Source organism: Macaca thibetana, chromosome 6 (assembly GCF_024542745.1).
Source record: "Macaca thibetana thibetana isolate TM-01 chromosome 6, ASM2454274v1, whole genome shotgun sequence".
In the NCBI taxonomy this organism is placed as follows: Eukaryota; Metazoa; Chordata; class Mammalia; order Primates; family Cercopithecidae; genus Macaca; species Macaca thibetana.
This window is the reverse complement of record NC_065583.1, coordinates 171,269,554-171,284,950: the sequence shown is the minus strand read 5'-3', so window position 1 is coordinate 171,284,950 and position 15,397 is coordinate 171,269,554. Positions and strand designations below refer to the sequence as shown.

Below are 15,397 nucleotides of genomic sequence, written 5' to 3'. Positions count from 1 at the left end.
GCCGAGAAAGGCTGGTTTAAGGGAGTTGGTGACATTAAAAAGGATGCATCAAAGGTTTGATAATCCATATCCTTGAGATACTTGAAGCTGTGGAAATTACCTTGTCCAAGGATCTATGTGTGTCCAAAGATGTGTGTTACTCTTGTTCATCATCTTGACACTAAGGGAAGATTAGACATCTGAATGTCAGACAGTAAGGAATCAGATCATGGCACTCCTCTATGAGATGATAGCTATATTAAAACACATAGCTATGAATGGATTACTATGTATTGACATGGAAAAGTATTTCCCAGTCTGTTACTAAATAAGAAAATGACAGAACAGTTTGTCCAGTGCCAGTCTGTATAATGATGTGTCAGGGCCTACTGTGGGCCTCAGCTTTCTGAATCCTCATGGGAACCCACGAGGCAGGGGCCCTGTTGGCCCCACTTACGCTTGAAGAGGCCGGGGCTGGTGCCCGTCAGAGATACTTGGTCCACGATCCCTGCACTCATGGTGAAGATGTCAGCAAACATGAGGATCTCTACCTGAGCAACTACAGACCCTGCTCCCTTCCTCAGTGCTGGTGGCTCTCTACAGGTTGTTTACATCCATGGAGAGTGGGGAGTATCTAGAAGAAAAGACAGAATTAGAAGAGTAATAATGATCTGAGACTGAGTTTGGTGTGCTTTTAATTATCATTTTTCTTTTGTCTAATAAACTTTACTAGTGATACTTTATGAATGCCATGAAAGAATTAGATCCATTTTTGAAAAAATAGAAGACAAAGAGGAATTGGCACTGTTTTCAGTCAGTGGAAAGTTTCTTTTATCCATCTAAAGTGTTACTTGATTACTGAAGTTACCATTTTCCTCTGGCTTAGCTCCTTTTTACATGCACAGCTTTATTTGTCTGTGATCCTGCCAGGTAACTTGGCTTTTAAAACACAGGGGCTGCTTTTGCACCTGGAGAGTCCAAGTGAAAACTGAGGCTCTGCCACTTCCTAGTTCTGGGACATTGGGGTTGCTGTTCAGTTTCTGTGTCCAAAGCCTTGTCCAGAAGAGTTAGAATAAGATGCAAGCACTGAATTTCCAGCCATGTTAAAGCTAGCGTGGACACAGCCATGCTGTTGGAGAAGATGTGAGCATCCAGTATCTGTTCTCACTTGAACTTACAATGTTAGATCCTTAGCAATTACCCTCTTTCACTGATTGCTTAAGGATCATTTATAAGATAAGTTATTAATATTATTTGAGTGATGATGAGCATACATCTTTTCATGTTGCTGTTTTATAGTAAGGAGCTGTGGCCTGTAATGGATAAGTGGATAAAATACAGAAAAGGACATGCGAACATTGCGTATACTCCTGATATTATTATAGCCTCAATACTGAGGCTGATTGGTAAGTTATCTGTTTTATTATTTTTTTTTTCTTGTTATTGATGACATCTTCGTGCAAGGATGGGGGGTAACTGTATAATAATATATGTTGACTTTGAAAATTTTCCGTAATGACTGATTTTACAACCATCAGAGTAGATACTTTTGTGCTTTTAAGTCAGTCTTCTTTCTCTTTTCTTATAATGTTTTATTCATCTTTTTCAGAGGTTAAGATTTTTCATGTTAGTACATTTTAGTTATAATTGAGCTCTTTTTAGATGCTAATACTAATACACATAAACACTAGGATATATAAGTTACTATAAATTATATTGTAGTTTCATTTGGTTTCTAAAATAAGGATTATATTAAGCCATTCTTGCATTGCTATAAAATACTACCTGAGATGGGATAATTTATAAAGAGGTTTCATTGGCTCACAGTTCTGCAGGCTTTATAGGAAGTAGAGTGCTGGCACCTGCTTGGCTTCTGGGGCATTCTTAGGGAGCTTTCAATCATGGTTGAAGGTGATAGGGGAGCAGACACATCACATATGTAACGCAGGAGCAAATGAGGGGTAGTGGGGAGGTGTCACACACTTTTAAATGACCAGATCTCCTGTGAACTCAAGAGTAAGAGCTTGCTCACCACAGGCATGGCCCAAGGCATTCATGAGGGATCCACTCCCATGATCCAGACACCTCCCACCAGGCCCCAACTTCAGCACTGGGGATTACAGTTCAATGTGAGATTTGGGTGGGGACAGATACACAAACTATATCCAGGATATCTTCACACCACCTGCCCCAATGTTTTCATACTTGCCTGTTAAGGGTCACTTAAATGAATTACAGAAGTTAAATGATTGTTTAAAAATATTTTAAATGAGACGTGGATCCTTCTTAATCTCATATTTAAAGAGGACCTCAATGGCCATTTGGTTCTCCTTATTTCCTACGAATTGTTAGTTTTTGTTTTTACTTATCTTCTACGAATCTTTATTTTTATTTTTACTTATTTTTTTGTTCTATCTCGTCTTCAACAAGCTGCTGTCAAGGCCCTGCAGAATTATCAGTGATAAGATCTATTAATTAGAAAGATGTCTTTGATACAAAAAACCCTTCAAAAAAAATCAGTGAATCCAGGAGCTGGGTTTTTGAAAAGATTAACAAAATAGACCACTAGCCAGACTAATAAAGAAGAAAAGAGACAAAAATCAAATACACACAATAAAAAATGATAAAGGGGATATCACCACTGATTCCACAGAAATATAAACTGCCATCAGAGAATACTGTAAACACCTCTATGTAAATAAACTAGAAAATCTAGAAGAAATGGATAAATTCCTGGACACATGCACCCTTACCAAGACTAAACCAGAAAGAAGTAGAATCTCTGAATAGACCGTTTCAGAACAAGTTCTGAAATTGAGGCAGTGATTACTAGCCTACAAACCAAAAAAGCCCAGGACCACAGGATTCACAGCCAAATTTTACCAGAGGTGCAAAGAGGAGCTGGTACCATTCCTTCTGAAACTATTCCAAACAATAGAGAAAGAAAGAATCCTCCTTAACTTATTTTAGGAGGCCAGCATCATCCTGGTACCAAAACCTGGCAGAAACGAAACAGAAAAAGAAAATTTCAGACCAACGTCTCCAATGAACATCGATGTGAAAATCCTCAATAAAATACTGACAAACCAAATCGAGCAGCACATCAAAAAGCTTATCCACCATGATCAAGTCAGCTTTATCCCTGGGATGCAAGGCTGGTTCAACATATGCAAATCAATAAACGTAATCCATCCCATAAACAGAACCAATGACAAACACCACATGATTATCTCAATAGATGCCGAAAAAGGCCTTCAATAAAATTTCAACATCCCTTCATGCTAAAAACTCTCAAACTAGGTATTGATGGAACATAATGTAATTAGAGCTATTTATGACATATCCACAGCTAGTATTATATTGAATGGGCAAAAGCTGGAAGCATTCCCTTTGAAAACCAGCACAAGGCAAGGATGCCCTCTCTCACCACTCCTATTCAACATAGTATTGGAAGTTCTGGCCAGGCCAGTTGGGCAAGAGAAAGAAATAAAGGGTATTCACATAGGAAGAGAGGAAGTCAAATTGTCTGTTTGCAGATGACATGATTGTATATTTAGAAAACTCCATTGTCTCAGCCCAAAAACTCTTTAAGCAGATAAGCAACTTCAGCAGAGTCTCAGGATACAAAATCAGTGTACAAAAATCACAGCCATTCCTATATACCAATAATAGACAAGCATAGAGCCAAATCATGAGTGAACTCCCATTCACGATTGTTACAAAGAGAATAAAATACCTAGGAATACAACTTACAAGGGATGTGAAGGAACTTTTCAAGGAGAACTACAAACCACTGCTCGAGTAAAAAGGACACAAGTGGAAAAACATTCCATGCTCATGGATAGGAAGAATCAATATCGTGAAAATGGCCATACTGCCCAAAGTAATTTATAGATTCAATGCTATTTCCATCAAGCTACCACTGACTTTCTTTGCAGAATTAGAAAAAAAACTTTAAATTTCATATGGAACCAAAGAAAAGCTCATATAGCCAAGACAGTCGTAAGCAAAAAGAACAAAGCTGGAAGTGTCACACTAGACTTCAAACTATTCTAAAAGGCTACAGTAACCAAAGCAGCATGGTACCAAAACAGATATATAGACTAATGGAACAGAACAGAGACCTCAGAAATAACACCACACATCTACAACCATCTGATCTTTGACAAACCTGATAAAAACAAGCAATGGGGAAAGGATTCCCTATTTAATAAATGATGCTGGGAAAACTGGCTAGCCATATGCACAAAACTGAAATTGGAACCTTTCCTTACACCTTATACAAAAATTAAGATGGATTGAAGACTTAAAACCCAAAACCATAAAAACTCTAAAAGAAAACCTAGGCGATATCATTCAGGACATAGGCATGGGCAAACTTCATGACTAAAATGCCAAAAACAATTGCAACAAAAGCCAGAATTGACAAATGGGATCTAATTAAACTAAAGAGTTTCTGCACAGCAAAAGAAACTACCATCAGAATGAACAGGCAACCTACAGAATGGGAGAAATTTTTTGCAATCTATCCATCTGAAAAAGGTCCAATATCCAGAATCTACAAGGAATGTAAACAAATTTACAAGAAAAAAAACAACCCTGTCAAAAAGTGGGCAAAGGATATGAATAGACACTTCTCTAAAGAAGACATTTATGCAGCCAACAAACATGAAAAAAAGCTCATCGTTAGAGAAGCGCAAATCAAAACCACTATGAGGTACCATCTCATGTCAGTTAGGATGGTGATCATTAAAAAGTCAGGAGACAACAGATGCTGGTGAGGCTATGGAGAAATAGGAACACTTTAACACTGTTGGTGGGAGTGTGAATTAGTTCAAACATTGTGGAAGACAGTGTGGTGATTTCTCAAGGATCTAGAACCAGAAATAACATTTGACCCAGCAATCTCACTAGTGGGTATATATCCAAAGGATTATAAATCATTCTATTATAAAGACACATGCACATGTATCTTTATTGCAGCACTGTTTACAATAGCAAAGACTTGGAACCAACCCAAATGTCCATCAGTGATAGACTGGATAAAGAAAATGTGGCATATAATATACCATGGAATACTATGCAGCCATAAAAATGAGTGTATGTCCTTTACAGGGACATGAATGAAGCCAGAAGCCATCATTCTCAGCAAACTAACACAGGAACAGAAAACCAAACACTTCATGTTCTCATAAGTGAGAGTTGAACAGTGAGAACACATGGACACGGGAACATCACACACTGGGGCTTGTCAGGGCATGGGGGGTAAGGGGAGGGAGAGCATTAGGACAAATACCTGTGGGACTTAAAACCTAGCTGATGGGTTGATAGGTGCAGCAAACCATCATGGCACATGTGTACCTATGTAACAAACCTGTAGGTTCTGCACGTGTATCCTAGAACTTTAAAAAGAAAGCTCTCTTTTGACCTGACTTCTGTATCTGCAGCATGTATTCTTTGCCCCTGGGGAATATGAAACAAGCTTCATCCAATTTCTGCATTATAGCCCTTAGATACTTTGAAGACAGTTATGACTTTTAAGTATCTTTGGATTTTTCTTAATTAAAACTCACAGCATCATTTGAAATAAGGTTAGTGTTTGAGAATACGTTATATAAGTGAGTCTAAAAATAGATCACAGTAGGAAATACCCTGTGAATTTTGTTACTGTATCGGCAAATTTGCATTCCTCCTCTGTGTGTACTTTGCATGCACTTATAGCAACATTGCCCTAAGTAAATAAAATGGTTCTAGACAAAAACTTGGTTACAAAGTAGACACCAAATTTCACTGGAAATAACCAATAAATACACTTGGAGATAAGTTACCAAACAAGAGGATAGGAGAACCAAATGATTGCCGAAGACTGGGAATTCAGAAGAGATATATCAGAAGATAAACAGAGGCACAGAAGTGGAAATGAAGAAACTATGCCACGTGGTGCACAGGTTCAAAACTTCTGCTGAATTCCTCAGTTCAAGATAACCCTCAACAACAATTTCCATTCTAGCTGTGGAGCACTAGGGAACACAGGAGGGTCAGTGATGGCATTCCCAGCAGTTAGGTGACATCCGTGTATCTGGAAATGCTGATTTCAGCAGCAGCTTCTCTTACGAATTCAGGAAAAAATGCTCATGCTTTGACTCATTCTAAATTGTGAAATCTTTCTGAGAGTTAAAAAAAATCAGAAGAGATGTTTTAAGGTGTAAATATATATGTTATCCTAGATAATCTGTGGAATTTTCAAAACAATAGGATATTTTTTTAAGTTACACTTTAAAATATGGTGATTTTTTGGTTCTTGTTTTAGCGGTTGTGTTTCTGTATTGGTTAATCTTGAGAGGAAATGAGTGAAGATTGTGTTTTTTGTGCTCAACAGCCTCATACAACAGCGGAAGCAGCCTCTTTGCGTTTTAGAGGAGAGTCAGCTGGACATGTGATTTATCTTGGTGTTTTCTCCAGTGTCTCTTCTAATTAGTGTTTATCTTCTGGGGTTACCAGATTTGGCTGGCCATCCAAATTGCCTGAGAAGCTTTTTAAAAAACACAGATTCTCAGGCTCCATCTTCCGAGGTTCTGATAGTGTTAGGGTTGTGTCTGCAAAGCTCTGTAGGCATGCTCATGAAATAATGGGTTTGGAAAAGAGAATGATTGCCATAAATAAAATAGTATACACGGTCATTCACCGCATAGCAATGTTTTCATCAGCACTGGAGCACGTACCAGAAGGTGATCTCAGAAGATGATAATACCTTGTTTTCCTGTACCCTTTCTAGGTTTAGATACACAAATGCTTACCAAAGTGTTACAAAAGCCTCCAGTATTCGGTACAGGAACATGCTGTACAGATTTGTAGCCTATGAATAGGCTGCACCATATAGCCTAGGTGTGTAGTAGGCTACTCCATCTGCATTTGTGCAAGTGTACTCTAGGATAATGTTTGTCCAAGGACACGATCTCCTAAAAGGTGAATTTCTTAAAATGTGATCTCCTGGCTAAGCAACCTGTGACTGTACTTTACCTTTCATTTAGATGTCACAAAACTCTTTTAAAGAAAACTATTTAAGATTATATACTTTCAAATATGTACCTTAAAATATGTGAATTAAGAACATGTTAATAGTTTATTTAAAAAGAAGGATGTGTAATTGTAGGGAGAAAATATGGCTTGTCATTTTATTCAAATCAAGTCTAGTTTATTCTTTGAATCTTTAAAATTCTGGCTGTTGAGAGCCAAATAATTTATGACTTCAATAATATGTATTATTTAGAGTAATATATGCATACTTATACAATTAAGAGTGATATACATTATATGTTATAGAGAATAAGAATAATGTGTAATTAACATAATATATAATTGACAATACCATGTACTAAAATGCTTATAAACATATAAAAGCAGTTCAGAGGATGGATAATTAGCGTAATGTCGAAATAAGAGCAAAGTCAGGAAGAATAAGCCCTTCTCAGGTCTGCTGATGAAGTCGTGTGCATGAGCCAGATGGATGTGGGGAGGCTGGAGCACTACCTAGCGGGCCGCCACGTGTGCACAGGTGTGCCAGCACAGGAGAGGAGCAGCAGAGCCTGGTGCTGCCTGTCCTTTTGGTGCCGTGGCACTATATGCAGGAGATGGGACTCAGAACCAGGCAGCTGCTGGGTGACAAGGATAGTGGTGTGGGCTGAGGGCAAGGGGTGAAAGTGAGTGAGGCCTGCTGTTTAGGCCGGGCAGATTTCTCAGAAGTGACATTAATACCCCCACCCCCCAACACACACACATACACACAAAAACACAGTCATCTGGATTGGGAGTTTGAATTGTTCCTAAGGAGAAACTGTTAGTGAACTTTCTTGCCATTTCTGAATCTGACCTTGACTGAAAAATTGAGTAAAAGTGATATAATGATATTAACTTAAGTCATACACTAATCTTCATAAAATAAAGGAATTGTCTTTATTCTTTTTTTTTGTTGTTTTTTGAGACGGAGTTTTGCTCTTGTTGCCCAGGCTGGAGTGCAATGGCGCCATCTCGGCTCACCACAACCTCTGCCTCCCAGGTTCAAGCGATTCTCTTGCCTCAGCCTCCCAAGTAGCTGGGATTACAGGCATGCGCCAGCACGCCCGGCTAACTTTTGGTAGTTTTTTTTTAGTGGCAACAGAGTTTCTCCATGTTGGTCAGGCTGGTCTCGAACTCCCGGTCTCAGGTGATCTGCCTGCCTTGGCCTGCCAAAGTGCTGGGATTACAGGTGTAAGCCACCATACCCGGCCTCTGTCTGTTCTTAATTCAAAATCTGCACATCCTATTAATGAGATTTTTACTCCATGGACAATAAAAAAAGTTTTATATCAGTGAGACTTGCGTTTTCTAATGTTGGATTCAGGTGTGAGCATTGCTAACGGCAAATGGCCACAGGATTAGTACATGGGGTTTAACTCCAACCTACCTTAATGCTAAACTGTTAAAAAGCATTTTGTGGAATGTTCAAATTGCTCTAGAGTCACAGAAATGTGGTGGAGAACAGAAACTCATCTCACTGCAGTGCTCAGTTCTTGGCAGAGCTGAGGCCTGGAAAGATTAAGTCCTTGTCTGAGGCCATACAGTGGAAAGGTAGCAAAGTTGGGATAGAAATTTGCCTACCACTGGATTCAGTGGAGTGTAAAGTTGTGGAATACCATCTTTCTGCCCCAAAGAGCTTTTACAATCCTGAATAATTTGCCCCTCCTGGTATTAACTGGAACCTAGAGCTAGAAAAAGACTATGTCACATGTCAGGTTTCTGCAGGTCAGACTGAAGTAGCCATTATTCAGTGATTTCTATCCGTTCTCTTGGCAAATCTGTTAGCTTTCCTTCGAAATTGTGTCAGCTCACCGTTCCTTTGCAAACTTGCATCCAAAATTTTAAATGAAAACCCTGCTGTCTTTATCTTCTAATTAGTGTTCATTGGAAGGGCCTGTCCTGTAGACTGACTTTGTGTGCAGGCCTCAGCTCTCCTCCAGCTCCCTTGACAGTGCTGGGGATTGCATTGTCGTGGACGTTGAGATTCGCTCCACATTTCTTATTTGTATTCTAATACAGCTGGATGGCCCTGGGCATCCTCACATACCTTCTGTGGGGAGCTCTTCCTCCATCATAGCCAATCTGTCATCTGTGTTGCGTCATCATATATTGAGTCTTTTTCCCCAAATCATCTACTAGACTCATGATTTCCTCTTATTTTACTCCTTAGCTCCATTAATTTAAATCGCTTATAAAACTGAATTTCATTAAGCGCTTTTAATTGAAAGAAAGGGATCCATTATAACATGATTATATGTTTCCTGGGAACGCATGCACATCCCATGATTGAATAATGCCATAGCTGTGTTGGATGCACATCCCTTTCTCTGCTGTTAGTACTACATTTAATATCCCTGGTAGATTGTTTCAGAGGACAGATCCAGTGGTATGCTGTTAGCAGTTTAATCTAATTGCAAAGAGATATTTGAAAGTGGTCAGTAACCTGAAATTTCTGATTTCTGAAGTAAATTGCTTTTCAATTTCCTAGGCTCCCTAGAAATTATTCAGATATTTACAGTGTCATCTTAAATTGGGAGTTATCCTCATATTCTTTGATCAGTAATTATTTACTGAGCATTTGCTATGTATCACAATATTCAGGCTGCACATACCTAGCACTAAGCTAGTTCCTGTAGAGGTTACAAAGTAATACAAATTACTTAAGTGCCCCATGCGTCAGTTTCTCCACATTTAAAATAGAGATGAAACTCTCATACTGGATTCACATATAGACCTGTGGGACGTTTGTAGTATTGAAAGAGAATGTGAACACAGAACGCTGAGCATACAATATGATATTGTTGTAAAAGCACATCCAAGATATGTTTCGCAATCCTCCTACTTAAGAGTCAAGAGAAGATGAGGACTTGCCTGGATGGAGGGAACAGGATTCCACTTTGAATCAAATTCTCATCCATAGGAGAGCTCCTGGAGTAAGAGAAGGCTCCAAGTGTAGAGGAATGGGGGGAATGATGCCATTCTGCTTGCTTTAGCCTTTAATGAATTTGGTTGCCCTGTGATCTCAATCTTTGGATCTTTGGTTCTCATACCTGTTAGTTATCATTGAGAACCCTCAAAGAACTTGTCGTTACTCCAGGTTATATCTATCTGTATTCACTGTGTTAGTAATTAAAAACTGAGTTATTCATTTAGTTATTCATTTAAAATGAACAGTAATGAACCCATAAACGACATTTTTAATGAAAAGAACTATATTTCCAAAACAAAAAATAATGGGAATCGCATTGCCTTGTTGCAGACCTTTGTACTGTCTGGTTTGATAGAAGGTGGCTGATTTTTCATCATCTGTTCTGCATTCAGTCTCATGTGTTTTTCATACACATAAGACTGAATATATGAAGAAAACCCATTCTCATACAAGTATGTCGTTGATGGCAGAATCTTTTATTAGCCTTTTCAAATATGGATATTCTTTTTTGATACTACAATAAAACTCAACAAGTAGTAATTTCTTAAAGGTTACTTGAAGTGTGAAATCTGAAATGCTGCAGTGAACTTTTTGTACCTTGTTATACTAGAATCCACTGAGCTAGCTTAAATGTCAAAGGGATCCTTTTGCCCAGTTATGATTTTGTAACCTGCATTATTCACTTGGAAAATAATTGACATAGATATTCCAAATGCCAACAATACCCAAAAAACACGTTTAATGTCACCAGTCTCATCACAGAAAAGTCTTAAATATTGTAAAGGTGTCAAGCTCAGGGTAGCTGATGAAAATTGTTCCAAACTTAATTTTGCTTAAAAGCTCAAATGTTGTTGACCACGAGGATAAAGTTCCTTTAAGTCACAGGTTCACTTTGTTTATTGCTGAAAAAAATCTACCTTGTTCCAGTTAGCCATCGTGTGTCAGTTCTTTCAATCAAAAGTGGTGTCCTATGAGAAAAAGGGCGCCTGATTTCATTCACAACACAAACAATTGGATAAGTGCATTTCTTCACAACAGCCAGTGCACTCAGTGTACGGGGGAGTGCTTCCTGTGCCGTCTACAGCATGATACAGAGTTCTGTGTTTAGGGGTCCAGGTTTAGTGAGAGTAGTTGCGACTAAGTGAACTTGGCTTTTGACTGTGAGCACCTGGCAATGGGGAGTAACTCCCATTTAGCGAGGTGCCACTGTCTGGACTTGCACTCAGAGTCCAGTAGTTTCATCTGCTGTGGCTTTTCCACCATCAGACCACATGTCAGCACTGGGAGGAAGGCACAGAACTGCTTAGCATTGTTGTGAAGTAGTTTGACTTAGAGGACTCTAAGGTTTCTGCAGACTACATTTGAGAATTACTGCTCTGTGGTATAATAGCAGTTGCCAAAAGTCAGACCAAAAATACATATTTTGGTGGTACCATAGTCTTATCTTGGATCTGTTAATTTAATAGAAGTCAGGCGTTTCACGTTGGTCCTAGTGAAACCATTCTTTCTTCTAACTTCTGTTTATTCCATTGTAACTTGGAGAGCAGCACATTGTATATCATCTGCATAGGTGAATTCAAGAAGAAATGATGAGGCATTTGATCACCTCCTGTAAGAGAAATGAACCTTTAAATTCTGAGGAGAAGTTAATCAACATTTAACTGGACTGTTTCCATTTTGTTTTGTTTCCCCTAGGTCGTTTAGGCCAGTTGGGTTTGAAAGAAGGATTTCCATCTGCTGTGAAAAATATTAGTTCGGTCATCGGTATGTTTATACAGCATGCTCACGATGAAGGTAAAACTTACATCTAGTAAAATTACTTTCAAGTAACTTGTGTTTCTCACAGTTAAACCTTTTTTGGGGTCCTTACTGTGTGCTGTGCTCTGTGCTTCGCTTGCTGCCTCATAGATTAGGGAATATTTGCAAAACATTCCAGCATTAATATTGGAATGTGTGTGTGGATTTTGTGGTGGTGTTTGTTTACTTAAATGAAAGTCGTTTGCCCTGTTGGGCGCTACTTCCCTAAGGAGGAAGAAACTCTCTTTTCCTGCAGCTAACATTCTGCCTCTAAAACTCTGTACTGTGCGATCCCTGACAAGTGACTTAACCTGGGCTCTCTGCGAGGCCTCCTGGGTGGAGCTGTGTCTTGATGGAATGAAATCAGTGATGCACAGGTATCACAGAGTACTTAGCATCATGGGGAGAGAGCTTGGAAACCTGGAAACCTTGTGAGCAAGGCTTCCTAGTGGGGATTTCTGTTGTCATTTACATATTGCATAGCATGTGATTTTATGTCTTTTGTGGGAGAAGCTTAAAGTCACTCTCATAAGGGATGAATCTAGTTTTTGTTTTGAATATTGTAGAATCAAGGAATAATACAGTTAAGCAGCATCACATCAGAAATGCACAAAGTGACATTTTCAATACTGTATAACACCCAAGATGATCTTAACATGGTAGGTTCTTTGTCTTCAGCTTTCAGTGGAACACTGGATATTGAACTTCATGAGAACAGCGTTTCTCATTAAGCTGCTTTCTCTGAAATACCTTCTTTCACTTTAGGATAGCTGCTGAAGTGGTGCACATTTCTTCCATATAACAGTGTTCTATTTTACAATTCAGGTTGTATATTGACATAAGAGAAAGTAGCCAGAATAATGGCTGATGGGTTGTCTAGCCAACAGATGCAGATTAACTTTGCTCCTAGGGTGGGTGTAACCTCGAAGCTGTGGTAATCCTCGTCCCCATTAGGGAGGAGGAGGAGGAGCTGATGTTGGGACCTGCTATAGATTAGACCCTGTGCATGGCACTGCCCCACAGCCTAATCCCTAAGACAGCCATCTGCATGGATGGCATTGTCCTTCTTATATACAGGAGGAAACCAAAGCTCAGAGAGAAGAGTGATTTGCTGAAGGTGAGGCTAGGAAGTGCCATCCCTGCTGTTTGCCCAGGTCTGTCCCTCTCCAGAGCTAGCTCTTTAAATAGTGCCACGTTTTATTTATTAAAATTCTTTTTAACCTCTTGTGTTTCTCTTACTGTTAAACTTTTTTATTTGTTTGAGTCATGGCCTTACAACGTACCCCATGCTCTATGCTTTCTCATTGCTTGTCGTTTATGGTGGAGGAAGTAATTTTCAGAGCTGCAGTTCTGCCTGCATTTTCAGCATTAATGTTTGAATGTGTGGGCTTTTGTATTGTTTGAAATGGTGCTAGTTTGCCCTTTTGGAGAAAACTGAGATACACATTGAGTATATCTTATTTGAAATGTTTGGGACCAGAAGTGTTTTAGACTTCAGATTTTCTTAAATTTTGGAGTATTTATATTTACGAGTTGAGCATCCCTAATCAGAAAGTCAAAATGCTCCAGTATTTCCTTTGTTGGTCATGTTGGTGCTCCAAAAGTTTCAGCTTTGGAGCATTTTGGATTTCAGATTTTTGGAGTAGGAACACATGACCTATATATAGTTAATAAACTTTAACTCCTAAATTGTTTAACCTAAATTATTTAAATACATTAAATTTTAACTAAATTAAATTTTAATAACTCTGAAATAAACTTACCTTAAAAGAGAACTGTGATAGTATACTGTAATGTATAACCTAGCTATAATTTAGAATCACACACTATACTGTAGTTTTTGAAAGTATGGTATGGTAAAAACAAAACAAAATAAAACAGCTTTTCATTATAGCTCATTTTCTTATGCTTTTTCATTTCCAAAGTCCATTTATAAATACTTCCTGTGGATATCTCATAGAGTCATGTGTTTAATGAATGTTTTAGGATCACATTTTATTAAAACTTAAATATGAGAGTGTGATCCTTCCAGAACTGTTTTGGGAAGCTTAGTGGTGGCCATGGGTTACTGGGATCTTTGAGGCCCTCTCCCTTTTACAAACACACCAGCAGTCCTCAGGACACTGCTGGGGCCAGGAAACCACAGACAGCTACTGTCAGGCTTTTTTTATTTTTTATTTGTGGACAGGTCTTAAATGAATTTTTTTATTGTGGGTTTTTAAAAATATTTAATTTTCATTGCTAGCAGAAAGCATTCTGTTACTTGAATAGTATTCCAGTAGGTTACATCACTAAAATTTTGGATAACAGATACTTTCTTGTCTTATGACTGATTTGAAATTTCTTTTCAGATATACCATGGGGTATACAGTTAGCAGCTGTGTATGCTCTTTGTGACTTGAGTCCCAGCAATCCAGCAGAAATTTCGAAGATCCTGGAAGCTTGGCGGAGAGAGGCCTCCAAAAGCGTTCCGTCTGCGATTGTCAGCTGCTTAGAGGAAGTCAGTGCCCTGAGCACAGAGGAGCTTGGCTGACCCGGGATGCCACTGAGGCTTGAGAAGTGCCTTGACACATTTTGAACACAAATAGTTTGATCAGCTTTGAGAACACAAAGGGAGGTTTAAAAACGAAAGACATAAAATAGATAAAACAGATCAGAGGCTCTCCTTATTGTTTGGCAAGGAGACAGGAGAAACAAGCAGACGCGTAGTCGTTTTTCCCTAAATCTCATACATTTCACTTAAGGCTGTTGTGATCTGTGACATATGGGTTATATTATTGTGTCTTTGTCAAACAACAAAAACTTGAACTTAGCCCTTTTTTTGCTGCAGAAAGTGTCCTTTTAGTGGCTTTTTAAAATTGAGTGGCGTTTTATAATACACTTACCAATATAAAAACATGATTTGGTTCCTGAGCTATTGTTGGACTTGTGCTCCAATGAGTGACTAGGAAAAAATAAATTGGCAAAAACTTAGAGTTTTCTGCTATCTTAGCTGGAAATGAGCTGCAAAAGTTTTTCTCAAGATGTAGTGCGTAATTGATCAGAGCAAAACATGGAGAGCCCTTAGCAGAAACCCACTTTAATGCATTTTCTTCATATCCGTAACGTTCCTTAAAAATACGTGACAATGTATCAGGAAGAGGAGAACTGAAGAGTAGAAGTTCCCTTGCAGATTTTTTTATCAGTGACATGTAAATGAGCAACTCACAGATGAGCGCAGGCAGAGCTCTGTGTGCCGTGTACATATGGACCGTGCTATGATGTGTCTCACATTTGATGATATTCCACTTTCGGAATTTTAGTATTTGTATATAGAAAATGGGTTTAATAACTCACCATGGTTTTGATTTGTCTTATATTCGTTATTTCTTAAAACTCTTGTATGTGTTTTTATAATAAAAAATAAAAGTAAACGATGGATATTAGTGTTCTGATTATTAGAATGAAACTGGGTGTTACTTCTGTTCTACCAAGGGCGAAGAAGACATCTATCAAAGAAGAAAATGGTCGTTCCTAGGGAGACTTACCTTCTGGGGATATAAACGTTGCATTGCCAGTACTTGCCCGGCTTTGAGTATTTACGGAGATGCTCTTTAGTGATACCAGATGCCAGATAATTAAGTGCTTGCAGGCCCT

The 15,397-nt window shown here is 38.6% G+C and overlaps 1 protein-coding gene across 1 annotated transcript in view; it reads left to right on the top strand.

The window, feature by feature from the left end:
- The window catches only part of ICE1 (interactor of little elongation complex ELL subunit 1), a 73,204-nt gene extending 58,023 nt beyond the window's left edge, over positions 1-15,181 (top strand). Inside the window, exons 17-19 of the mRNA XM_050795512.1 lie at positions 1,279-1,385; positions 11,660-11,758; positions 14,113-15,181. Coding sequence (XP_050651469.1) covers positions 1,279-1,385; positions 11,660-11,758; positions 14,113-14,294 — 388 coding nt within the window. The 3' untranslated portion in view covers positions 14,295-15,181. The remainder of the gene's footprint in view (positions 1-1,278; positions 1,386-11,659; positions 11,759-14,112) is intronic.
- Positions 15,182-15,397: the final 216 nt, after the last annotated feature.